General features: G+C 61.1%; 1 protein-coding gene across 7 annotated transcripts in view; it reads left to right on the forward strand.

The window, feature by feature from the left end:
- CFAP46 (cilia and flagella associated protein 46) overlaps window positions 1-25,972 on the forward strand; it is a 91,678-nt gene that overhangs the window by 60,380 nt on the left and 5,326 nt on the right. For 4 of the 7 annotated variants that reach the window (XM_074373332.1, XM_074373333.1, XM_074373335.1 and 1 more), the window contains 16 exons: window positions 444-590; window positions 2,208-2,408; window positions 2,495-2,601; window positions 3,652-3,828; window positions 4,828-4,966; window positions 9,604-9,786; window positions 10,453-10,641; window positions 12,164-12,298; window positions 12,367-12,546; window positions 12,959-13,129; window positions 17,467-17,564; window positions 17,993-18,069; window positions 18,739-18,920; window positions 19,355-19,479; window positions 20,216-20,295; window positions 21,356-21,517. In XM_074373332.1, coding sequence (XP_074229433.1) covers window positions 444-590; window positions 2,208-2,408; window positions 2,495-2,601; window positions 3,652-3,828; window positions 4,828-4,966; window positions 9,604-9,786; window positions 10,453-10,641; window positions 12,164-12,298; window positions 12,367-12,546; window positions 12,959-13,129; window positions 17,467-17,564; window positions 17,993-18,069; window positions 18,739-18,920; window positions 19,355-19,479; window positions 20,216-20,295; window positions 21,356-21,517 — 2,353 coding nt within the window. Of the gene's footprint in view, window positions 1-443; window positions 591-2,207; window positions 2,409-2,494; window positions 2,602-3,651; window positions 3,829-4,827; window positions 4,967-9,603; window positions 9,787-10,452; window positions 10,642-12,163; window positions 12,299-12,366; window positions 12,547-12,958; window positions 13,130-17,466; window positions 17,565-17,992; window positions 18,070-18,738; window positions 18,921-19,354; window positions 19,480-20,215; window positions 20,296-21,355; window positions 21,518-21,604; window positions 21,973-25,972 lie in introns of those variants that run through there. The other 3 variants (XM_074373336.1, XM_074373334.1, XR_012510022.1) reach the window with 3 other exon arrangements.

Raw genomic sequence — 25,972 nt, forward strand, 5'->3', positions numbered from 1 at the left:
GGCGAATCAGCAGAGGGGGTCCAGGGGAGCCGCCAGGCCCCCAGGTAGGGCGAGGCCCTCGCAGCCGGAGCAGGCCCAGGAGGTGTGAGCGGGGCCGGCTCTCACCCACGCGGCGGGCGCTCCTCCTAGGGGCCTGGCCCTGCAGGAGGGTGACCATCCCCACCACATGCTGTGGCCTACCCTGGCCAGGGTGCTGCCTGGTGCAGGGGGAGGGCAGGGAGGGAGCAGGCCAGCCGAAACCAGCTCCCGCCAGCTGCTGGTGGGTGCGGCTGGGTGTGAGGTGAGAGGAGACAGGCGTCCCCGGAGAAGACCCAGGCCCAGCACTCGAGCGAAGCGCGCTCGGAGGTGCAGGACCTGACGTGAAGCTTGCACCACAGCTCGATGCAGCCTCCTCTGCACAAGGAGCCCCTGGCGCCGATGCCCGCGGCCTGTGTGTCTTACAGATTTTGCAGGTAAACAGAGAGACCGGGAGGGGCCTGGAAGGAACATCCTTCCCTCTGTTGTGGACCCTCAAGGCAGAGGTTCTGCTTGCGATGGACCTGTACCAGCCTGCGAGGCTGCTCTTGTCAGAGGCGCACCTGGCCTTCCAGGTGAGGGCCACACCCGCCCAGTCACGCTCAGAAGCAGCCCCACACCCCAGCCCGCAGTGGGGCTGCTGCTTTCCAGGAAACGGGCCTGTCTGCCCTGACGGCTGCCCCAGGGCACCCCGGCTCCTGTTTGCAGAGCCACCCTCGCGTGTCCCCAGCCCGGAGCTCATTCCTCAGAGTTAGAGCCCCTGGTTCCTGCAGCTTCCCTGGGTCTGTATTGTGGCCTCTGTTTTCTTGGTCCTGAGGGGTTTTCTGTTTCTGAGCAGGCCATTCGGTATTGTGTGTGGACGATGAGACCCCGGAGAGGCCAAGAGCGTCGGTTTTGTTCTAAGAGGCAGAGTTTGGTCCCTACTCCTCCGTGTGGGCCTGGCAGGTGTCTGTGGCCTCTCTGGGGTTACATTGGAAGCCTGCGGTTCACCCAGACCCCTGAGAAAGGCTTGGTTCCAGCCTGGACTCTCAGATCACAGCTCAGCCCCTTGGCCCCGCTCCTACTGTCTCCTGCTCTGCCCCTGAGCACAGATCTTCTGCCTCCCCTGTCCCCCATCCCTGGGACTGGCCCTTCTGGGGTCAACTCCAGGAACCCCCAGCTCCAGCCTCCTCCCCTCAGCTAGCTGTGGCTCCCTTCCTGGGCTCTGTCCCCATGAGGACGTGTGCCCTCAGGAAGAACCTGGGACAGGGCGGAGCTGCCCGTGCACCCCCCCCTCCTCCCAGAGACCACGGCTCTCACCTCCCGCAGCGTCAGACCTCCCAGGGCCTCACACAGGGCTTTGTCTTGTCCAGCGTTCAGAACTGTTCACTGGGAGGGCGAGGGAAAGCTGCAGAGCAGGCAGGCTGTCACTTGTTTGGGAAAAGAAGTCCAGAGAGAGAAGCATCCCGAAGAAAGGTACAAAATTCAAAGCCCTGGGAGGTTCAGACCTCTGTTTCAGGCAGGGAGACAGACTCGAGTGAGCGTGGCCGGTGATGGGACGGCGGTCAGGGTGGGCCCCGGGGGTGCAGCACTCTGCGGACGCTGGCTCTCCTGACACCAGAGGGAAGAGGGCTCCAGGGGCAGGAACCAGGATCCGAGGGGGTGGGAGGACCCAGTGTTCTCACTGCTGGAGGCCAAGGAGGTGGAGGCAGTGGGCCGACACTGATACATCACGGGTGCTGGTAACAAGTTGGCTTGTTCAAGGCCACCACATCGCCATGATTGTGGCTCCCATCCTGTGCCCGAGCATGCCTGACCTTCCCCTCAGCCTCCCCAGACCCACGAAAGGGTCGTCCACCCTGTCGTCACCTCTACCTGGCTGCCATCCTGACCCTCCCGAGACTTCTCTTGCAAGGCCAGGAGGACGTGCGTCCCACACGCACAGACGGTGCTCTGCCCCGTCTCCTTGGCAGCAGCCTAAGGCACATTCCTTCCCAGCTGTCTGCCCGCCGGAGTCCCCACCCCATGTCCTGAGTCTCAGTTCCGCCCCCTCTCGGCTCGTCCTACAATGAGCCGTCAGAGAGGAGCTCAGATGGCGGGTGTGCAGAGGCCTGGTGCCACCGTCTCCCCGTCTCTGTCACTGTCTCTCTGTGTCTCTCCTGCGCGCCTCCCCCCATGCTCCCTTCCTGTCCCCGTGTTTGCCTCTTTCTCAGGAGCTTGACGATCCGTGTGCAGAATCGAAGTGCTTGCACCTTTTAGCCCAGTTGGCAAATAAGGAGAAGAACTACAGACTAGCCCAGAAGATGATTGAGAGGGCCCAGCGCCTGGGGGGTGGCGAGCAGTTCTGGTACAGCTCCACCCTGACTCTGGTGGACGCGCTGCTGGCCACGGAGGACGACAGGAGGGACGCACTGGTGAGGAGGTGGCCGTGTGCCCTGCGGGGCGGCGGGGGGGCCGGGCCGGGCCGGGCCACAGTCAGGCCCATGCACCGCCGCCTCAGGGCTGCCAAGTGCTGCAGAAGCTCGTGGACACCTTCAACGTTCTCAAGAGAGAAAGACCCAACCGAGTGCCCGTCCTGGAATTCATGACCACAGATCTAGAAGCCAGGTAACTTTTTGTAAGAAAAATGTGAACTGACATGAAAGTCGGCGTTTACTTTTTTCTGTGTACTGATTTTCATGCCACATTCCAAACCCACGAAGCTGAGAGAATCGCATGACAAGGCCCTGTCCCCGCTGCTCCAGGGACCCTCAGACCAGCCGCCACGTCCGGCCCCGCTTGGGTCCCTTCCTCTTGGCGCGGGGCAGGTGGCCTTGTTTGTCCCTGAGTACTTGGTGACCCGTCTCAAGGCCCTGGAGCGTGGCTTGGTTTCCTGGGGGCCTCTAGGGTTGGGGGACGGGCAGGCCCGCGCTCCCCTCTCTCTCCCCGGGCGGCGCTGGACGTTCCCTGCCCCACTGGCTTTCCAGGCCGCATGTCCGGAGACCACCTCAGGGCCTCTCCCGCTGCCCGGGCCGGGCGGGCGGCGTGGGGACAGAACCCCAGGCAGGAGCGCCGTGTCTGCGGTGGCTGCCGGCTTTCAGCTTGTCCTTGAGCCGTCCTTCCAGTAATTTTTCCTAGAAAATGGTTTCCCAGCTCCTTCCTCGTAACTGTGCGAAGTCTGTCTCGAGGTCAGTTCTCAGGTCCCAGCTTACCCCGCCGCCTCAGAGCGGCTCCCACCTCCCCGACCGGGGTCTTGTCTGGTTTTGGTTTCCTCTGTTTTCCCTTCATCTCTGTCGAGCTCTTCTTTCTGTGCGGGCGAGAGGGTGCTCGTGGCCGCTCCGTCTCCGCCTCTGGGCCCCGCCGCAGCGCCTGCAGGTGGACGTGTGAACAGGCGGTTTCCCCTGGGTTTTCTTTTGTGCCCCTGAGCCCTTCAGGAGCGAGGCTTTGAACTCCCCAGGGGCTGTAAAGCACCTGGGGTGGGGAGGTGCTTCTTTCTGATTTTATCGCAAGGTGAGCAGAGACCGTGGTTTGTAGGATTTCGGGTTTTCGAGGAACACTCTGACAGCGTTTCTTCCAGCATCTGGGATGGAAGCCAGGCGTGGGTGGTGGATGTGACGACAGTCATGGGGAAGGAGCGTGTGTTTAGTGGGACCTGAAGAGGAACCCCCGCCCCCGCAGGTGTGTGCGCCTCCAGATCCAGGCCTCCCAGGAGCCGGCTGAGGGCGAGTCCCCCGTGTGCTCGTCTCTGCTGATGGAAATGGACGACCACTTGCTGGGAATCGAGGAGAAGTTTATCAGCTGCGGCTGCCAGGAGAAGTGTGTGGAGATAAAGCTGGAGCGGGCCAAACTCAAGAGGTGGGCAGGCCTGCCTGGGCTCCCCGAGACCTGCCCTCACCAGCTCCCTGCAGCCCCCGCCCAGGCCCACACCCCCACCTGGCCGGGCACTCCCACGTTCTGCCCACCTCTGGCTTTCCTCCCAGGGCCAGTTCCCTCGACCCCCAGTGGGGCCTCCTCCCTATCTGCACGCACCTCCTGCGGGGAGTTCGCCCCGGGTCTGCAGCCTCCCACGTGGCTCGTCTCGGGTGTCCTCACCCCCGAGCACCCACCCGGGTGTCACAAACACTCAGCCCCACCTCTCAGCCCCCTCCTGCCTCGCCCCTCCCAGCACAGCCACTGCCCAGCCCGGGCACACGTGCACACGTCACCCCACACCTCCCCGTGGGCGGGCGCCTCACACCCGCATGTCCCACTACCCTGACCACTCACACGTGCTCACACACAGCGGGCACACCTCCAGGCGCAGTCCTCGCAGGGCAGACTCCCATTCTTACGTGGCCCGCAGAGCCCGCCCAACACGAGGGGCGGGGGGCAAAGCCTCACTGAACGCCCCTCTCGCCCCTGCCCCCTCCGATGGCCACCACTGGCTGGGCGCACAGCGAGCAAACGAGTGCAAGGTCTGAGGAGGAAAAGCACCTGGGCACGTGTGGAGTCTGCCTGGCTGACGCTGTCGGGGCGGGAGCGGTGCGCGGTCACTGTGGAGCTTTCGAAAAAGCAGAGAAACGCAGATGGGAAAATTGGGTGATTAAGCCGGCACGGCTGACACTGGGGCCTCGCTTCATCGCTCTTAATTTTTGTAAACACAGCATCACCCTGTGCAGACTGCGTTGTTCCAGGTCTTTTCTTCATTTTTGTTTTAAGATTCATTGAGAATATCGTTCCAGGTGAAACATCTAATCATAAAACTTCAGGCACTAATAAACCCCACAGGACAATTACATGAAACTTCCACGCGCATTTTGTTAGGAGTGATGCTTTGGTACTTCTGTGCTGAACCCACTCTTCCACCTCGTAAAGGTTGCGTGCCCGGGGCGAGAAGGATGCGGAGCGGAAGACTGCGTGCCTCCTGGAAGCCTACGACCTGGTCCAGAGCGCCGCAGCGGACGAGGAGGCGGTATTTCACGGGGTTCGGGGCCTGCTGTCCTCCACGCAGGGTGTAAGTGTGCATCCTGTGTCCGTGGGCAGTCTGGGTCCCCTTCTGGTCCTGGCTCGTTCCCATCCGACATGATACACACTGCTGAACGTAAACTCCTGCTTCTGGCCGAGGTGGGGTGACAGCGCCAAGACTTACCCTTGCATCCAGAACAACCAAAAGACAGACGGAAACAGCAAGCAAAGATTTCTCAAAACACTGGACGTCAGCAGTCATCCCTGAGTAGAGGCGGCCCCCCACTGTCCACGCTCACCCCGGCCACGGAGGGAGGAGGACTCGGGCAGAGTCTGGCCGACTGCCCGAGTCCAGGGGCCGGAGCTGGGAGTCAGGCAGAGCGAGGCAGCTGGACTTCTCAGGATAGGGGACCAGAGAGGCAAACGCTGTGCAGAAGGAAAGGTCGGAGATGGTCGGGGCGTCCCCAGAGTGTCCACCTGCGGACCAGTGCATACGTCCCTGGGAGAACACTTTTCCCAGACCAGGAAGGAACCACCTGAAATGGTCACGAGAAACAGCAGCTGGGGCTCACTCAGGGTAGGGTGGGAGCAGCACCGGTGCCCCCTGCCAGCCTGGACGCCCTCACGATGTGTGGGGCGTTGGACAGAGTGGCCTCAGCCAGGAGTAGTTACCCCTGGGCGGGCGCCGCTCCGGGTCTGCCTGGGAAGCCCTGCAGGGAAGGCCTGAAAGGGCCAGGCTGATGGTAAATGACTCAGCCGCCCTGGAGCAAATTCAGACACATTTACAGGACCACAGAATGTCCACGCACAGGACCGGTGAAACACACGATGCGGCAGCCAATCGAAAAGCACCACAGAAAAGAGCAGAGGCCACGACTCCTGATGAGAGAGGAGGGCCGGGGCAGCGGGGCCGGCCGGGCCGACGCCGGGCCGGTATGCGGGACGGGGAACTCGACACGCTCGCTGTGACTGTGTGCTGTGCGCTCAGAAGATTAAGCAGACACACTGAAGACAAAGAAAAGACTGAAATTAAATTAAAGATGAAAGCCGCAGGTGTGAGGTCAGGTGCACACTGAAAGCAGTGAGTGGCAGACACCGCGGAAGACTGGAGAGCTTGGAGACGTAGCAATAGAAACTACTTAAAATGAAAGAAAGGAAAAAATGAAAGAGAAAAGAGGGGAGAAGATGTGGTTAACGGCACCAGTGATTAAGGAACAATCCCGAGTGTGGGCGTGGGCATGACGGGAACCTCGCACGGGGAGAGGAAACGGGAGGGGACGGAAAAAGCATTTGGAGAAATAATGGCTGAAAAATTTCCAAGTTTAACAAAAGTAACTATAAACCCACAGGCCCAAAAAAAGTTCACTGAAACCCAAGCACAAGAACTACGAAGAGGAATAAAACTATGTGAAGACACACCATAGCCACCTTGCTTAAAACCCGTGATTCAAAGAACTTCTTAAAATCAGCATCAGAAAAAGGCACACGTTCTGCGCAGGGGCAGCGCCTGTAAAGTGGCAGGAGATGGAAGAGCTGGCAGGCTAGCATTCTGTACCCGGAGAAACAGCTTTCAGAAGTGAAGGGGAGGTCAAGGCGTCCCCCCAGCCACTCAGCAGCGAGAAGAAAGCGTCCGCAGCAGGCTCGCACCACAGGGCGGTTACGCCAGGCCCAGAGGCAGAAGGCAAGTGACGCGGACGGCCGGACGGAGGGCCGCACGAGGGAGTGAGGAGCACCCAAGTGCCGACCCCCGGGGAGGGGGCACACGGGCGTGTCTCTTACTATTTGAGTCTCTTTGAAGGATGATTGGCTATTTAAACAAAAGTAGCCGAGAGTTTGTAACATATGTAAAGACAAAACGTGTGACGCGGTAGCATAAAGGGTTTTTAATGCCCTGCACGATGTGGGGTCACGTACCGTAAACCCTGAAGCGACTACAGAAATTACAGAGCAAAGAGGTACACCTAATGAGCTGACAAAGGAGATGGAAAGAAACCATAGGAAGCGTTCACTTGCTCCACACGAAAGCAGAGGAAGGAAGGAGCATGACGAACGGGCGGGCGGGCAGGAAACGGGCAGGAGGAGGACCACCCCCAGCTGACGGCATTAACGGTCACATGGGATCGAAAAGTTCTCAGCGCCCCCATTAGAAGACGGCGTTTGTCACACGAACAGCAAAACCCGAATATATGCTGCCTGCAAGCAAACAGAAAGGCACACACAGGTCGAAGATAAGAGGATGGAAAAGATACGCTCATCGAAAGACAGCTGAACGGTCAAAGGTCAGCAAGAGCTGACGGCACGTCAACGCCTTGTCGACAGATCTGCCGGCACAGGCGGAGATTCCCGCAGCCGTCTGTCAGGTGTTCGCGGAACCAGCTGTTAGAAAGTAAGCAAAGGGTGAGAAGACGCGAAGCCCAGCGTCAGCCATTTGGCCCGATAGCTGTTCTGCGCTTTCCGCCCCGACAGCAGCAGAGTCGCGTTGTGTGTGCGTGTGGAGCACTTCCTACGGCAGAGCGTGTTCTGGGTCATCAGCATAAACAAGTAAATATAAAGCGTGTAGTGAGACCACAGGGAAATAACGGAGAAGGCGGAGGCAGCAGACGAAACAGGCAGGTCCTCACAGACAGAGACAGGGTGGTGGCCGCGGGCGGCGGGGTGGGGGCGGGGCGGGGCTGGGGCGGGGGTGACTGCTGCATGGGAAAGGGTAAGGGTCCTTTCTGGGATGATGAAGCACCCTGGAAATAGACAGAAGTGAAGGTTGCACAAGTTGGTGAACACACGCACGTACCACCGAATTGTACAATTTAAAATGGTTCATTTTGTGTTATGTGAATTTTACCTAAGTTTAAAAAAAACCAGAAAGCTACAGGGGAAGTGCCCAAATCCTGGCAAGTAAAGGGCGTCATCAGAGTAACTATGGGCCAGAGGAGACGTCACGAGGGAAGCTGTTCTGAAATGCAGTCGGAGGGGGACACACACACCAAAGTGTTGGAGATGCAGCACTTGGGGGAGGTCCTGCCCCTCTGAGCACCTGCGTGAGAGGAGGAAGGTGATTCCAAGCCAGCGGCCTCAGCCTCTGCCGTAGGAAAGCAGACAAAGACCAAACTAGACCCAAAACGAGTGGGAGAAAGGAACGCGACGACCACAGTGTGAATCAATGAAACAGAAAACAGAAAAATTACAAAGAAAACCAGTAGAACCCAAAGCTGGTTCTCTAAGAAGATCCCGAGTGGATACACTTCTAGCCAGACTGATCAGGGCGGGGGGCAGGGGGGACGTAAGCAGCCAAACCAGACGCGAGGGCTTGGCAGCGCCGGAGACGCCACACGTGTTAAAGCAGGACTCGGGGACGTTGTGACAGCTTCATGCCAATTTAACAACTTAGGGGAAGTGGAAGCACTCCTTGCAAGATGCGAACTACCAAAACTCACCCAAAAAGAAGTCATCTGAAGAGCTGCCTTTCTGTTAAGGAATTGTAGTTAAAAGCTTTTCCACAAAGAAAATTCCAGAGCCGTATGGCCTCACTGTGAATCCTGCCAAACGTTTAGGAAAAAATAATACCAATTCTGCAGACTCGTTAAGAAAAGTGAAAGGGAGGGGCTGCATCCCAGCCCTTCTGTGAGGCCAGTGTCACTGCGACACCAAAGCAAACAGATAAACCCTGCACGGGTCATCGTTCTCCATGAGCACAGACGCAGAAATTCTAAACAAAGCTTTAGAAATTAAATCCAGGGCATCTGAAAAGGATGGCATATCGATACCAGCCGAGGTTGTCCCAGGGCGGCACCGCCCACAAATCAGGCCCTTCTGTTCATCGTGTTAAAAGAACCCATAACAGACGCAGGAAAAGCGTTTGGCAAAACCCAGCACCCGCTTCTGACTGCAGAGTAAACCCTTAGCAAACCGTAGGAGGCGGGGTCTCCCCCAGCCCAACAGTGGGCACCCCTGAGAAGAGCTGGCGCTCATGCACCCTCACCGCTGACGGGGCGTGCGGGCCGGGCCTGCGGTGTGTCCTCGGCACCATTGTCCAGAATCGTGCTAGAGTTCTAGCCGATTCCGTAGGGCCAGAGAAAGAAATGAAAGGCAGCCGGATCAGAGAGGAGGGAGCGAACCCGTGTTTGTTCACAGCTAACACGGACGCTCAGGTAGAGGGCACTGCGTGGTCTGCAAGATGGTACCACAGAGCCGCTGGTACTACGGGGTGAACTTGGCAAGGCTGCAGGACCTGAGAACACAAATATTAATTGTGTGTTTCCACATATGAGGGACGGTGAACCGGGTACTAAGAGTTTAAAAACAACACCCTTTGTGGCAGCATAAACACGGGCCTGTGCACTCGCAGCAGCGTGTCTGTGAGAGCCCGGACCGGAGGCCGACCCGCGACAGAGTGCTGGCCAGCCCTGCCGAGGGGCTTGGGCCCCCGCGGCAGCCGTGCCGAGTGCGTTGGCCAGGCGCAGGGAGCACACCGTGGGACTCCACTCATGGAAAATCCTAGAAAACACCAACGAATTCACAGTGCCAGGGCACCCAAGCGTCTGCCTAGGAAGGGGGAGGGGAAGTGGTGGGGGAGGGCTGCAGGGACCTGAGACCCCTCCCCATGCTCCCGGGGCAGTGGTGTGTAGGTGTCAGACGGGGCAGACGCCGTCGGGGCCGCTGTGTCTGAGCGTCCGCCCGTCTCGGTTGCAGAGCGTCAGCTCGCCTCTGATGAGGAGGCTGGCCCACCTCAAGCTCGGCCTGGCGGAGCTCTGTCTGGACACCCTCCAGCTGACAGGGGAGGAGACCCTGGAGCGGCAGCTGGAGCAGGGCTCCAAGGACAAGCTGCTGGCCGACTACCTGCAGAGCCTGCTTGACTGCACGCCCATTGGCCTGGTAACTGTCCTGGACACACCCTGGGCCCCGACCTCGGCCAGGCCAGGGCCCCCACCCATGGGGGCCGTCGTGCTATGCGGGTCTCCAGCCCAGGTGCCAGTGGGAGCCTGGGAGGCCGGACTTCACAAGCCCCTCCCCCCCGAGATCTCTGACCACAAGGCCCCGAAGCCTGGAGGCCTGTCCGACAGCCTGAGGGGCTTGACCGGCTAATGAAACCTGGGTCCTCGTGGGGGTGCTCCCTGTGTACGGCCAGCCCTCCTTCCCGAGGCCCGAGTTTGCTCCGACTGGTCGCGTCAGTGTGGTAAGGGGTCCACAGAGATGAGCCACAGTCTGTGAAAAAAACATTTTGCAAAATATTTGGTATGAGGAAACATGTTCTGCCATTTGGACGTTTTCTTCGATGTCATGATCCAATCAAATTAATCTGACGTAACTCCAGATGGACCAGCGTGGTCCTGAAAGGGGGCCTGGTACCAGCGCGTGCACGTGTCAGTCAGCACAGGTGAAGGTCGTGTCAACAGATGCCAGACCCACCCCCGCACCTGGGCCTGGAGACCCTCCCCACGGCGCAGGGGGCTTGGGCGGCTCCCAGGCCGTAGTGGGTGGGCCCGTGGCGTTCCCCGGGCAGCCTCGGGTAACCGTGCGGCACTCTCTGTGTCCCTGAAGAGATGGTGCACCCTGAAACGGACGCTGGCCCACACGGTGCTGGCCCAGCTGGGGAGCCTGCAGCCGCTGTGCACCGGCTGTGTGGAGCTCCGCGCCCGGCTCCTGGGCCTGGCCGGGAAGGCGCTGCACCTGCTGGCCGTGCGCGTGGACCCCCTGCGCCCCGCCATCTACTGGGAGGAGAGCCTCTTGGTACGTGCTCCCGCTTCTGGCTGGTTCACAGACCTCCCGCCCACGGTCAAAAAACAACAACAAAATATCGAGAACTCACTTGATCCCAGGAGAACTGGTGTGTGAAACGGGCCTCGAATTGTCCCGGGTTACGAAGGGCAGGTGGCCTGAGGGAGGGAGAAGACAGAGAGCAGCGCCGCCTGTGGGACCCCCAGGAAGGAGAGAAACAGACCCCCGGAGGGAACGCTGCCCTTTGCAGTGAATAGTTGGGACAGGAGGTGGGGCAGGCACGTAGCTGGGCCAAGGGCAGGAGGGAGCCCCTTCGTAACCCGACACCCCACCCCGAATGTGGTGTCCCCAGGCCGTGGCTCCCAGCAGCTCCCCCACCTGAGCAGCTCAGCACCCTGGGTCTGGGCTGCGTCTGAGCACTGGATCTTAAGGCCCCATCCCGCGGTGCAGCCCTGCCCTCCCACACTCACTCAGCCTGCCCAGGAAGCCCCCCACCTGGCAACGGTGGCAGTGCGTGCCGGCCTGCAGCCCCACAAGGCTGCCCAGCAGGCCCAGTGCCCCTGGGGGCCCCCACCCCTCGGAAGGAACTCTGGTGACCACCACTGCCACTGTCGGCCGTGGAAGCTCCAGGTCACCGTCCTAAACAGATGCCAGCTCCTCCAAGGGGATGGCACCTGCCCATCCGTGAAGCCAGGCTCGTCCCCCCAGCCCCAAGGAGCATCTAGGCGCCACACCCCCTGCAATCCGGGGCCGGGGCCCCGGCTTCCCCAACCACACTGGGCGTGTGGGCCCAGGTCAGCCCGCTGGGCTGTCTGTCCTGCGTCTCCTGGCCTGGAATGTGACTCGCATTTGCACGAGTTGATGGAGTTTGGGCCCCTTGTTCAACCAGTGTTGGCTGAGCACCTGCGCAGGTAGCCCTGAGTCCGTGGACGTGGACCAGAGACGCGGCTGCGCCCTGTGCCGGCCTCCCGCCCGGGAAACGGCACTGCCACACCCCTCCTCGCAGGGCCGCCCGGGAAACACACCCCCCAGTCCCGTTCCCGGGTCCGGCCGCCTCCTGCCGCTCCCTGTGGTGACCCCGCAGACCCAGGCACAGCCTGCCTGGCCGGGCCTCCAGCAGAGGGCACACCAGGGTCTCCTGGGTCTGCTGCTCTCAGGAGGGGCCCCTCAGTGTCCCATCAGAGTGGCTTGTCCTGCAGACAGGCTGGCCAGGTCCCTGAGGGGCCATGCTTGTGGCTTTGTCCCCTGGGCCCCTGGGGCCGGCAGGTACCTGGCTCACTGGGTCCAGGCTGCCCTGATGCCCAGGGGTGTGATTCTGAATGGCTGAGAGGGTGGACAACGAGGCCCCAACCCTGCTGAGCCCTGGGTTCATTTCTCAGAGCCCCTGCCCACCGCTGGGCTCTCGGGGCAGGGTCCCCCCAGTCACCGAAGTCAGCGAGAGGCCAGACTGGCCCACAGTGCCCCTCGCCCAGGGGTCCTGCAGAGACGCCCGGCCACGGCAGGCACCCCGCTGACTAGAGCCACGTGTTCCTAGCCGGGCACTGAGCTGAACAACCTCAAGTGTCCAGAGACAGTCCAGGAGGACAGGGACCGCAAGGGGCCCTACAGCGACCTGCCGGCCTTCAGGGCAGCCCCTGAGGAGCACAGCGGGAAAGGGTCGGAGCTGAAGGTACGCCTGTGCCCCCTGCCCTGCGCGCCCTGCCCGCCAGCCAGCCTGAGCCTGACTCTGCCCCGCAGAGGAGGCTGGCGCGGGCCCGGAGGTACCTGGCCCAGGCGTCCGAGGTGCTGCTGCAGTGTCTGCAGGTGGCCCTGGGCAGCGGCCTCTTGGACGTCGCTGGCGCCGCCAGCCTGGAGATGGTGGAGTGCTTCGGCTGCCTGGACCCCGCGGCCGCCTGCCAGTTCCTGGCGCTGTCGCAGGTGTGCTTTCGCTCCGCGCTCCTTCCTCAAGGCCCTCCTTGGCCACTGCGAAGAGGGAGGTCCCCCAACACCCTGGTGTGCCCTCTACTGGCGGCCTGGCCAGGCAGGCTGTGCCTGGGGCTCCGCTTTGAGGACGTGCTCATTAGAGGAGGGGCGGGAGGTGGTCCTGAGCCCTGCCCTGTCCCTCCTGTCGGGTGTCTGGGGGTCCACAGCAGCAGCAGGCCTCCAGGCCGCATGGTCCTGAGGCTCAGAGCGAGAGAGCAGCACGCACCCCTCCCTGCACCCGGAGGGGCAGGCCTAAGGGCTGGCCTGGCCCTGCCCCATGACCCTGCTGGCCCCCGGGGGAGGCACAAGGGCCCCCACCCGCCCTGGACGGGCTCAGGCCCCCGGCACCTCCCACGGTCTGTTCCAGAGCTGCTCAGCCTCAGAGATGATGCGGGACATCCTGCTCACGGCCACCGCCAACACCAGCAGCTCGCAGCTGGCGGCCCTGCTGCAGCTCCAGCACAGGCTGAGGCTCCAGGAGAGGACGTCCACCAGCCTCTTTGCCAGCGTGGAGCAGAGACTGGCTGTCATATCCAAGGTGACCACGCTCGGGTCGCCCTCCCGGGCCACCCGGCCCCGCGGCTCTGCAGACACACTGGGACTGGGTCCAGATCCAGGCTTTGCCTCCTGCTTTCTGTGTGGTTCTGGGAGGGTCACTCGGCGTCTCTGAGCTGCAGCTTCCTCGTGGGCTGCGAGGGTCCGCGAGCTCACGAGTACAGTTGCCCAGGGCCTGCGGCAGGCGTCGAGGGGACGGGCCCCGGGGCCTCGGTAGGGCCGGGTGCTGCTTTGCCCTCTCGCTGCATTTGATGAAACGTTTATACTCAGTCCCATCTTAGAGCTTTTTTTGAGAGACATCTGCTGAGCACGGTGGCTGAAGGCGCCCCCCCTTTACCTGGCCCAGCAGGTGTGGGCTGGAGGTTTAAATAGACTTGATGAGACTTAACAAAGCAGAGAAAGCAGGCCGAGGCACTCTGGTCAGGCCCACCCCTCCTCCACGGTGGCGTCCACGGTCCCGCCCTTGGCCCAGGCTGCTCTTCTCCTCTGGCCTTTGGGGTGGGGTCATGCTCTGTGGCGGGGCTGCCCTGGGCGCCGTGGGATGTTTGGTGGCACTGCTGGCCTCCCCACATGTGACAACCAAAAACGTCTCCAGGCCGAGAACCAGTGCCTTGACCCAGGGCCGGAAGCCCTCCCTGAACTGCGGAGGTGAGACGGGTGCAGGCTGCTCTGGGCCAGGCCAGCCTGGAGGGGGCAGGCCAGTGGGGGTGACACAGGCCGCCCCACCAGGCGCTGCCGGACACACTTACGAGCGAACCAGCGTGAGACGGCCGCCGTGCACACGGCCCCAGCTCTCCTGCAAAGGAGCGGACGCCTGGGCCACCACACCTCCCTCTGCCTCCATTCCTCCCTGCCGACAGGGGGCAACACCCCCCTCCATGGGACGCTGAGGGTTGGATAGCTCAGTGCCCACCAAGCACTGGGAACAGGTCTGGGCTCGGCCACAGGGGCCGGCACCAGCCCTGGTGTTACGACCCCTCCTCCCACTCCTGCTTCAGGAATCCTTGTGGAAGACTTGCACTGACCCGGGCAGGTGCACACCCCGGTCCAGACGCAGGCGCCAGGGGTGGGGGCCTGGACAAGAGCCCTCGTGCAGGGGATGCGGCACCCCCGCAGCCACCACACGCACTGGCCCGCGGCTGGGACCCGGAGCTGAGCCCTGGGCCGCGTGGAGGGGCAGCCTTGAAGCGGCTGGCCTCCCCCAAGACGCTCTCCTGAAGAGGGCACTGCATGGTTTGGAGAAGAGTGAACACCGCCTGAGGCGGGGTCAGTGAGCCTGGGGAACACGGGCTAGCAGAATCCACCCCCCCGCACCCCCCCCCGCCCCCGTGAGGAAGAACGGGGCTGGAAACGTCGGAACGGGATCAGAGCCACGTGAGAAACTAAAAGGCCAGACACACACGTAACCTGCATCTTGAGGAGGGAAAACATGGGACAGAGGTGTTTTTGAAAAGAGGTGATGGCTGAGAATTTCCCGAGCAGGAAACCCACAGGCTCAGGGATTCCAGCGACTCTCAGGCTGGAGAGACGCAGCGAGCGCACGCCTGCACGGAAGACCCGGGGCCGGAGAAACACTCTTCAGAAGGCAACGGGGTAAAGACCCTTTCAGGCAAACAGAAACTGAGGGGCTTTGGCCAGGTAGCCTGTGCTGGGAGGAAAACCAAACAGCGGCCTGCGGCAGGAGAGGAGCAGGGACGTTTCCCCCAGAGTTGAGATGACACAGGGAGGCTCACTCGCCCCACTCTACTCGCCACAGTGCAATTCGACCAGGAAAGGGGGCAAACGGGAGCAGGACTGAAAGGGGCGGAGTGAGCCTGACTGCCCACGATCGGCACAGCTGGCAGGCCCCGCTGACGGCGGTGAAGGCGCGTCGTGCCTCCAGGTACGCACAGGCAGGTGGTGAAAATGGCTGAATGGTTTGTTTTCAGCAACATCAAAACCCATCAAATCCCTAAGGAAAATCGAATAGAACATGCCTGACCTCCACCCTGAAGCCCACAAGCCTTCCTGGGAAGAGAGACCTGGACAAGCAGTGAGGTGGCGTGTTTGTGGGGTGAAGGCGCCACGTTAAGACGTCCATTTTCCCTGTGGACAGGAGGGCGAGTGAGAGCTCTGCCCGCCTTCAGTTGACACCCCAGCCCTGCTGCCCTGGTTCCCAGTTGGTCTCGTTTCTGGGATTGTCTCTGTGGTTCTGGGATCAGCAACGCGCCGAACTCCTGGAGGGTGATCTGTGGGGCGCGGAGCCCTTGTCATGGGGGAGGGGGTCCCGTGGGCCCCAGAGCCAGGGCGGCTCCGCACCTGCCAACGTGCAGCTCACCCCATCGCACGGGTCTGTCGCCGGCTGACGGGAGTCGCTGGGGTCGGCTGGCGCCTGGGCAAGGACTGACTGTAGGGGTGCTGGGCACTGCCCTGCTGGCCCCTGTGGCTCCTATTACCCTCCTAAGTGGCCTCCTGAGTCTAAACTCGGAGTCAAACCAGGAAGACCTCCTCTTGGTCATTAATCTGTATCCAACACAGGCCAAGTCAGATTCTCAGCAGCTTTTTTTTTTTTTTAAAGAATTGACAATCCCATTCTAGAATGTGTACGGAACTGCCAACTTACTAGACAAGACATCAAGGCCTGTTTAAAGCTATGGAAGTGAAGACAGCGTGGTACTGGCAGACGGTAGAGAAATGGGACCAACGAGTCAGAAGAAAAAGTCCAGAAACAGACCATCTACACACCCGGACGTCGTCACCGATGACACCGAGGGGGGAGGGACATGACGGCTGCTTTAATGAGTGGTGCGGCCCCCACAGACTGGAGGTCCACCTGGGGAAGTGGAGCAATTGTGCTTTCAGAGGAAGAAAGTGTAATAGGACCTCCTCATCACTTTGTGGCGGGGGAACGACTCCTCAGAGACGTGAGAGGGAAGGTGATAAGCCATGCTGCCCTGACACTAAGACGGTCCCCCGTCCAGAGTCAAAGGCAAAGCCAGAGATGCTCCCTGCGGACACGAGTGCCGAAGGGCTGTGTCCTTTGTGCAGAAAGCATGTGTCCGCCTTTCTGTAAAAGGACTGACTATCCGACAGAGAAAACTCCGCAGGCAGGAATTTCACAAAAGATACCCAAACTGGCAATAGGCTTGTTAAATGACGCCCAAGTTCATTGGCCATCAGGGAAATACAAAAATTAAAACCACATCCAGGTTCTACAAAACGTTCTGCAGGACGGCTGAAACGAAGCAGGTGCGAACCAGCAAATGGGGAATTCGAAGGGGCGTAGCTGAAATCTGGGGCCCTGGGGTGGGGGGTGGTCCACCAGCACAGGAGCCCCTTTGTAAGCATCTTCAACTCAGCAGCTCTCCCCTGGGGCCCATGCCCAGCAGAAACATGTCCACGTTGTCCCCGAAGAACATATGTCACAGCAGCATCCGAGGTCCAAAAAGGAAGGCTGCCCCGATGCCCACTGGCCACAGAGGGGTGAGCAGTCGTGTCTTCACCGATGGGACGCTCCGCACGTAGCAAAGGGCAGGTGGGTCTCCACCACGTGCGCCGGCGGGCGTGGCCCAGGATGCACTGCGGGCTGGAGGAGCCAGATGCTGGACGGGAGGCCAGCCGGAGCTGCTGGAGGTCTGCGTGGCCCCCTCAGGCGGCCGGCAGTGCCTGTCCCCTCACCTGGGTGCACGCCTGGCTGCAGCCCACTGTGACACCCACCCAGCTTCCCGAGCGTGGGTCACACGGCTTCTCGCAGTCTACTCCGCTCGGACGCGTGTTCAGCAAGCAGCCCGGGGGACGTGAGTGTGGACACCAGTCAGCTTTGGCAGACCCGGAGCTCGTTTGATCGGAACGTCGGGGGTGGGCTTCTGAGCAGCCGCAGCTCTTTGGGGAGGGTGTCTGCAGCGTGGTGTGTGCACCACAGGAGCCTGAGCCTCCTTCCACAAGACAGGGGAGCCGGGGCCTGGGGGCCGGCCGAGTGCTGGCCGACCCCCGCTCCCTGGGCAGCCGGCAGGCCCAGGAAGAGTGTGACTCCCTGCCCGTGTGCTGCCTGTGCCCGCACGTGTGGCGTGTAGGAGACCTGGGTTGGGAGAGGGCCGCGACTGCTGGTGGAGGGTTTTCCGCTTGTGGCTTTGGTTTTGGTGCTGGAGCCTAGGTTTCTGACTCCTAATTGCCAAGCGAGTGTTACTGAGCCGCGGGTGGATCCCACGTGCATCTGCTGCCCCCTTGTGGTGGCTGTGGGTCCTGCAGGGTCCCCACACACCCCACCCCCACCCCCACCCCCACCCCTGCCGGGGCCCTGCAGCTGTGGTCCCCGCACTGATTTCTGAGTGTCGCCCACAGGCTTGGCAAAATCTCAGGGTCACTGAACAGCACTTTAACCACTTGAATGAAGTTCCTCCCACTTTCCGGATCCTCTTTCTGCACCATTCGCGGGACAGGTAAGGCCCCCTCTCTGTTCCTGCACCTTCTCCCAGGCTTCCTCCCGTTAAGAGGCCCAGCAGGGCCATGGGGACACAGCATGCGGGCTGCCAAGTCAGGGGCAGACAGACGGCCAGGCCGGTATGACTGGGGGCTGCGGTGCCACCTCCCCAGCACAGGGTGCAGTGCGTCTGGTCTGAAGGTCACCATCAAAGTGGACAGGACCCCGCTTGTCTGGAGAGGAGCCAGCCCGCCTAGCCTCTGGCAGCGACCGTGGCTGCATCACCGTCAGTGGCCGTGCCCAGAGGGGCCTGTTTTAATGCGTTTCCTGACTTGACAGAGGCGCTCGTAGGGTGGGGCTGGTGTTGGGGGAGGTTCACAGAGTCGGCCTGTTCAGGGCCCCTCTGGGACCCCACGCTGACCACCACCCCCTGCGTCCTGCCAACAGGACCCGTCTGTACGGCGCTGCCTACGAGAAGCCCCGGCTCACCCCTGCAGCCAAAGGCAAAATGCTGCAGGTTGGGGGTGAGTTCTGCTGGAGCAGACATTTGTCCAGCACCACCCTCGGCGCTGGGCACACTAGCGACAGAGACACACGAGTCCCTCCCCTTCAGGCAGGGGCCAGGTGGAGACCTGGGGCCGTGGCCACCCCAGCCCTCCGTCCATGCATCTCCCACCCCAGGCGGGGAGTCAAGGTCAGGCTGCAGCAGAGTTGAGGGGAGCCCCGGCCACCCTCCCCCCTGGAGCTCACGCTCCCTCTCCCCTCCTCAGGCCCCAGGGGCTTCATTCCACCTGCCATTCATTCAAAACCCAGGGAGGCCTAGACCATCGCTGTTTCCTCAGGGCCCCTCTGGCTGTCTGCACACACCCTGAGGGCGGGCCCCCACCTCTGAAAGCGACCACCAGCCAGCTCTGTCCCCTCCCCCCTGCAGTGCCTGCAGGGCGGCCTCGGTGCACTTGAAACACTGAGTTCTGCTCACCTTCTTTCCCGCGCTCCGCCATCCTCTCATCCTGGCGGGGCCGTTTGTGGGGCTGTAGTGGTGATGACACCTGACTCCACGTGGGCCCACTGGGCCTTCCGTCTGGGGAGTGGCCCCCCGCGGGCGCCCACATGGGGAAGCTCTGCCCAGTTTGCCCCCCCTCGTAAATTCCACGTGGGCCCACGTTCCCAGCTTGGTCCTCTCTGCCCCAAAGGACGGCCTGCAAGGCCGTGTGTGGAGACAGCAGCGGTGTCTGCCTCCTCAGGCTCCTGCAAGGTGGCGCGGACGGCTGTGAGCCCGGCCGCCCTCTCCTGCCTGCTGGCCAGCGCCCAGCAGTTCCGAGAGCAGACCCAGGCTGAGGCGTCCAGTGAGGACGTGGCCCTGAGCTCAGGCTTGGTGAGGCCCTGAGCCTGGTGCCGGGGCTGCTCCCACCCTGCCGGGGAGCGGGACCCCAGCCTGGCTGTGGGACGGGGCGGGGTGGGGAGAGCTAGGTGAGGCCCACCACCCCGGGTGGCCTTCTGGCCCCCAGGCATGCTGGGCAGCCAGGCCGTGCTCCCAGCTCTTCCTGGAATCCTCGAGCCGGGTCTGGTGCAGAGCCTCTGTGATGCCAGCAGAGGGGTGCAGTGGGGTGGGGGTGCGGGGCCTCTCAGGGCCGTGGGCAGGTGAAAGGGAGGAGAGCGATCCACAGGGGCCTTGGGAGCCCCGTGCTGCCAAGCGGGGCCTTCCCTGGGGGCCAGGCCTGCAGGGCCTTGTCCATTCCCCCTGCCGCCTGAGGATTCTCCGTGGGCCCCAGACACCTTCTGATCGGGGTTGTCATTTTGGCTGAGAAGGACCCAGAAAGCGTGCACCTTGAGAAGGAAGGACGCTCACTGCAGAGATTCGCCGAGGTCGTGAAGGCCATGGAGGAGTACCTGAAGCCGCTGCTCCCACTGCTCAGCTGCCCCCCAGAAGCCCGGTACCTGCCGAGGGGCTGGTTCCTGAAGTGATTAGGGAGGGGGAGCCCCCTGCACTGGGGGTGCAGTGAGGGCGGGTGCTAACCATTGCCCACGTCTCAGGGTGGGGGTGCCCCCTCAGAGCAGACGGGGGGGCTACGTCGCCTCGCTGGCCAGCAGGTGCCACAGCTGCAGGGAGTGGCTGGCGTTGTGGTGCACAGAGATGGGGGGCGAGCAGGGGGCTCGGCCTGAATGCCGACTCTGACCCCTGGAGGCCCGGGCCAGCCGAGTGACCGGCTGTGAGCGTGTGAAGGTCAGAGCTGTTTCCTCCGATGCTGCTCTTGCCTGGAAACCTGCATCTCAGACGCCGGCGCCGTGTGCTGAATGAGCTCCTGTCTGGGCTGAACCGCACGGTTCACGGGACGGGAGACGTGCACAGGCCCTTGGGGAACAGAAGCCCGGGCTCCGTCCCATCTGCCTCTGCTGAAAACCTTTCCTGGAGGCGTCCCCACCGGCCTCTGAGCCGCTGGTCCGGGTGTGGGTGGGAGAGAACAGGGCCGAGGGGCTTCGATCTGGCCCCTCTGACCTGTTTCCGACGGGAAAGAAGGCAGAGCGGACAGACACACGGAGTTCCCAGGTTTGCCCTTGGGTCAGAGCAGCCTGACTCTGTGCGTCCACATCCGTGCCGGGCCTCTGCCCCCGTCCCGGCAAGACAGCCCCCAGCAGTGAGCCGTGGATTTTGGCGCCTTTGCCTTTCAGAGCACACATCCCTGCAGCTGTGGCAGATCCAGGAAAACCCAAGGGCAAAGACAAGGAGAGGAAGGCGTCCCTGCCCCAGGGTGAGTGGGGCCCAGGCCTGCTGACCACAGAGCCATCTGCCCTGCACTTGTGGCTGGGCTTCCCCCCGGCGCAGGGACCGCGGCCACTGACCAGCGCCCTGGGTGGGCTGCAAGCCACTCCAACTCAGATGCCCTGCCCTTCCGGGCACCCGGGCGGCCCCACGTGGACAGAAACCATGGTGACATGACCATCACCACCCTGAGCGCACATCAGATGACAGGAGGGCCAGGGGGCCTCCCAGATTAGCACTTTGTTGATTCCCAAATAAAAGATGAAATGCTACTGTTCTGGCCGCCCTGGGCAGAAGCGCCCCCTACAGGGCTGAGCTGCCGCTGTCTCCAAGGTGCCCGCAAATCTCAGAGCTGGCGCGTGGATCCCAGCAGAACGTGGGTCCCGGTGGAGCGTGTGGATCCCGGGGAAGCGTGGGTCCCAGTGGAGCGTGGCACGCGGGTCCCAGCGGCCTCTGGGTCCCTCAGAGCTGGGCTTGTGCAGCTGTCACGAACCTGACAACCTGGGGCCACTTTTGTGACCTGAGATTATGCCCCCAAAACTCCCCAGATGAAGACCCATGCTGGGTTTTAGGTAACTTGTGTTTTCAAATTCCACTGAAGTGTCTGGTGGCCTCGCCCTGTGCACGGGTTTCACCCATCACCAGAGCAGGGCTTCTCTGTGGTCACGGGAGAAGCTGCCACTGCCCTTCCTCTGAAGGAGCTGCCCCGTCAGAGGCCACGGCCCCTCTGGACCCTCAGGGAGGGGATTTGGCACAGATCTTTGTCCTTTGAAAGGGCTCCCTGGTCAGGAGGCGCAATGGCACCTCCAGGACCTGCCTCAGGAAGCACCCAGGACCCGACGTCCTTGTGACCGGGCTCTGTCCAGGTCCATGCTGTGACCTGGCCGCACCACCAGAACAAGCACCTGCCCCCCAGGAGGCTTGGCCATGTCTGGGAGCCATGCTGAGTACAGACTCCGTCAGCCAGACGGCCTTGGCAGTGCCGGGCAGACCCTGGGCCGTCAGCCCGTCCCCGTCCCGGTGACCTCAGCCACGTGCTCCGCCCACAGCGCAGCCCGAGGTCGTGGACAGCATCGTGCTGGCCGTGGACCGGCCCCTCCTGGAGCTGCCGCTAGAAGGGCTCCCCGTGTTCGGTGAAGGGATGATCTCCTCCGTGTCTCGAGAATTTTCTCTCCAGATGCTGTGGACGCGGCTCCGCACGGAGGAGACAGGTGAGCGCCACACTGACGCTTGGTTCTCACGTGGGAATATTTAAATGATGTTCACCATAAAAGAATGTGATTCTTGTCAAAAAACAGTTATCAGATTCGCCACATCTTTCGAGGTGCTGGTCATTCAGAGACACCTCGGGAGCACCTGCTGTGTGCCGCGTGTCCCGTGGGTGCCGAGCACACCCTGGAAAGAAGCTTAACGTCCTCTCAGCCTCACAAACTCCTGTTTCAAAGGAGGGGTGACAGTAAACTGGCAGCTGCCCAGTGAGTCGGCCATTACGTGGTGAGGGCCTGACTCGGCCTGGGGGCACTGGGGACCTGGGGTCACATCCTGTGACACAGATGTGCCCGGAGTGTGAAAACACTCCTGGCTCTGCCCTCGACCTACCTGCAGTTTCCTTCATGCTTGTGGCCCTACTAAGTATCAACTTAAATAAAAGACAAATGGATCAGACTGTTTTCATCCAAGGTGAGCTGACAGGGACCAAGTCTGCCCTTCCAGCTGGAACAACCACAATCCAGACAAAACACAGGGAACAACAGCCTTCACATCCTGGAGCCCAGGCAGCGGGGGACAGCGGCCCCCGAGAGAGGGGAGAAAGCCGTGGGCCCCAGCTCTCCACCTGGAAGGAGTCTGCGGGCCACAGCGTGTGCTGGGAGGGGACCAGGCAGAGCCCGGGGGTCTCCCCAAGGTGAGGAGGTGGGGGTCTGGGGGCCCAGGTGACTGGAGTTTGCAGGGCGGGTTCTGGGCGGGGAGGCTGCAGATGGTCCCCTCGGGTCTTCAGTGGACAGCCGGTCAGCGCAGGTGTGTGCAGAGACCACTCCCGGGTGCCGGGTCCAGGGACCAGAGGGTGCTTCCTCTGCACCAGGGAGACTGGCTTTAGTCCCAATGAACAGAACTTAAAAATAAGCCCCAAGGCATCAAATTATTTCCAGGCAACTTAACTGCATCTCAAAACAAAGCTCAGGGTACAGAAATAACACAATGTCCAGGACCCAACAAGGTGAACTCAAAGTGTCTGACATCCAGTCAAAAATCACTGGCGTGCGAGGACCCGAGAGTGACACAGGTGACAGTCAATGGCATTGAGACCGTCCCCGTGACTGTGTCCCACGGCTCCAGGAGGTGGAGGAGAGAGGGGACAGAGACGTAGGAGGCACAAAACAGGCCCAGCTGGACCTCTGCTCGTGAGAGACGTGCCCTGGCAGCGTTAACCGCAGCTCAGCACCGCAGGAGAGGGGGCCGGGGGGCTTGGAGAAGTAACAGCAGGAGAAACTGGAGGCAAGGACGGAGCCCCAGGGAGCGCTGACTCGGCAAAGCAGCGTAGCACGCCTGAGACTGGCGTCTTCGCCGGTGGGGCGTGTGCCTGAGTTCTCACTGGCCAGGTTTCTCCCCAGCTTTGATGGACACGCAAACCCTACAGATCGAGTTCAGTGAACCCCGAACGCAAGAAACAGAACTACTCCAGGGACCGCTGCAGTCGGATGGATTAAAACGAGGGATTATTTTTAAAGCCGCCGGAGAGAAGAGGCGCAGTTTGTGCCCAGAAACAAGCACGAGGCTGATGCAGACCTCTCGGCCGACGCAGCGCGGGCGGACGGCGAGCGCCGCCTTCGAAGCTTTGGAGAAGCTGTCTGCCAGTGTGGGAATTCTGAAAGAGACTCTCAAAGCAGCAGCGAAACGCTTCCTCAGAAGCAGAGAAGCCGAAAGCAGTCGCGCCCAGAAGTGCTGCAGAGCGTCCTCCAGGCAGAAAACAGAGGAGGCCCACGTCGACACGGAGAGAGAAGCACCACCAGACACTGGAAGTCCGGGTCAATACAACGCTTTTTTCTTAATCTGAGACCTCTTCAGGAGCTTCTGACAGCTCAGAGCTGAACCAGGCCAGCGGGGTGCTGCGGGGCCTCACAAGGCGTGAACGGAAGCCACAGGGCAGCGAAGGCCGAGGGACAATGGAGCCGCCAGCCCCATGCGCAGGGGGCCTGGTGCCGGAGCGCAGGCCTGATGGCCTAACGATGTGGCCAGCGCAGCCCCTGAAAAGCGAGACGGGCGCGGCCGCCGATGCCCGCACGGAGATCGTGAAGTGGAATCGTGAACAGCACTCGGCTGATCACAAAAAGGCAGAAGAAGAGGGGCCGCGGAACAGAGAACGGGTGGGACGAACAGAGACAAGCAGCCAGGAGGGCTGTCTCACCCACCCCGCCGACAGCCACATCTCTGCCAGGGGTCAGAACGGCCCGGTTAGAAGGCAGAGGTCACCTTCGAGAGTGCAAGCGCAGGCTCCGAGACGAGCTTCCCCAGGAAACCCCGCTGCCGTGGAAGGAGCTGTCAGGGACGGGGCAGGAAGGGGCCGGGCCCACCCCGCCGTGGCCGGGCGGGCGGGGGCCGCAGGCACCCCTGCCCTGTGAGGCGGAGCCCCTTCCGCGTTTTGCGGCCCCTCTGATGTCCTCGTCTGCTCCAGTCTTCTGCCAGTTTTTCTGTCGGGTTCTCTGGGCCTTGTTCTTCAGGTTCGCAGGGTCTCCAAACGTACTTCGGAGTAACTTCCGATCGTTAGCACGAGCTGCGGCCGTGCCCTCCACGCAGCAGCTTGTCTTTCCACCCTCCTAAGCGGTGCCTCTGGATGAGCCAAGTATCCTGACGCAGTCCTGTGTGTCCTCCTCCTTCTGGCACTTTGGGGGTCTTAAAAACTTTTTTTTCTTATCTGAAGATGATGAAGATATTCTGTGATATCTTCTAAACATCTTTTTTTGCCTTTCATGTTTTTATCTACCTTCCCTCTGAAATTGATTTTTGCGAACAGCCTGAGGTGAGGTCTAAGTCCCTTTTTCCCGCGTGAGCACACAGCCGTCCACACACCGTTACCAGGAGGGCCTTCCTTGCTCTGCTGCTCTGTGTCACCAGCGTTGTCTGGAAGGACGCAGCATCGTCCCATGCGGTCAGCAGAGTAACGGCCCCAAAGACGCCCACGGCCTGGTCCCCAGACCCTGAGAGTGTGTGACCTGACAGGACAAAAGGGACCGCTCGGTGAGGGGTCCTGGATGGGGAGCTGGTCCTGGACTGTCTGGGTGACCCAGTGTCCTCTCAAGGTCCTGGAAGGGGAGGAAGAGGACCCTCGAGAGACTGAAGGTGCTGACGGGGTGGGCTGTCCTCCAGCCTCTGCAAGCGACCGGCGCTGCCCACGCCTCCAGTTTTAGAACACACTTCTAAATCTCTCATGGGACACAGAAGAAATGACCTCAGGAAGGTCGAAGGCTGACTGTTACTACAGCAGAATCAAGAAGGACCTTTTAGCTTTTAACGTTCACATTAGGAGAAAGGTTGGAGACTTTACGCTAAGGCCTTAATTCAAGAAGTTAGAGCAAGAATAGGAAAAATACCTCAAGGAAAGCAGAGGAAAGGCTCCCAAATGCACACGAGCAGACAGTGCGACGCAGAAAGCACTGGGCACTCGGCAGGGAGGACGCGGCGCGGGCAGAGCGTGCACGGGGCCCTGGGCTCAGCCCGGCACCTCCCTTAAAAGATAGGTAAAAATAAATAAACCTAAGTACCCCCCTCCTCCTCCCACCAAAAAGAGAAACAAAATTGGTTGTTTGGGAGAAAAAAAACCTCAAAAAGCCTCACACATCCCTGTGAGGAGGATCAAGACAAAAGCAGCGAAGGCGCAGATGAGAAAATAGACATGAACTGGAGGCGCGTCAGTGACTTGCAGACCATAGGAGGATACTATGGACACTCTCGTGGCCATATACTCAAAAGTTCAGGCAGAGTGGACGAAGTCCCGGGAGCAGAGCTCAGGGACCCACGAAGGAAAGCAAAGCAGCAGCCGCTCCGCCAGGAAGAGCGGGGGGTCCACGTCCCCACAGACAGCGTTTCGGTTTCGCCATGTCTTTTGTTGCATTTTTTAAGAAACCGTTTGCATCGGTCTGTACAAATCTCCCCAAGTAGAAAAAATGAGAGAAAAAGCCGCCTCCCCCGGTCCTTCCACTGGCCGGTCCATGCCGTGCCCCCAGGCTGCTCAGGAACAGCAGGTGAAGAAAGAGGAATGGGACATTTCTTCAGCCCGTCTGACCGAAAACCTACAAATGTCACAGGTGAACAGATCGAAGTAAAAACAAACTTACACGCATCTCAGATGATGTGGGGGAGAAGCATTTGCTAAAATGCACGGATTCATAACGGAAATGCTTAGCAAACTAGGAACACAAAAAGGTACCTCATCCTGACGGAGGAATCCATCCAAATCTCAGTCAGGCTGCCTCCTCCCAGGGCCCCCGGAAGCATCTCTGTAAAGGTGGGGCTCAGCCAGAGCCCCACTCAGCTCCCATTCTGTTTCCTGCTGGAGGCCCCAACAGAAATGAAGGAAACTCATTATTTTTACTTACCTCCACCGGAACAGTGAGGTGTAGCAAGGGGACAGCTTGTATGTGCAGGAGGCAAAGGAGCCAGCAGCCCAGCCC

The sequence above is a fragment of the Camelus bactrianus genome, chromosome 11 (assembly GCF_048773025.1).
Source record: "Camelus bactrianus isolate YW-2024 breed Bactrian camel chromosome 11, ASM4877302v1, whole genome shotgun sequence".
Classification (NCBI taxonomy): Eukaryota; Metazoa; Chordata; class Mammalia; order Artiodactyla; family Camelidae; genus Camelus; species Camelus bactrianus.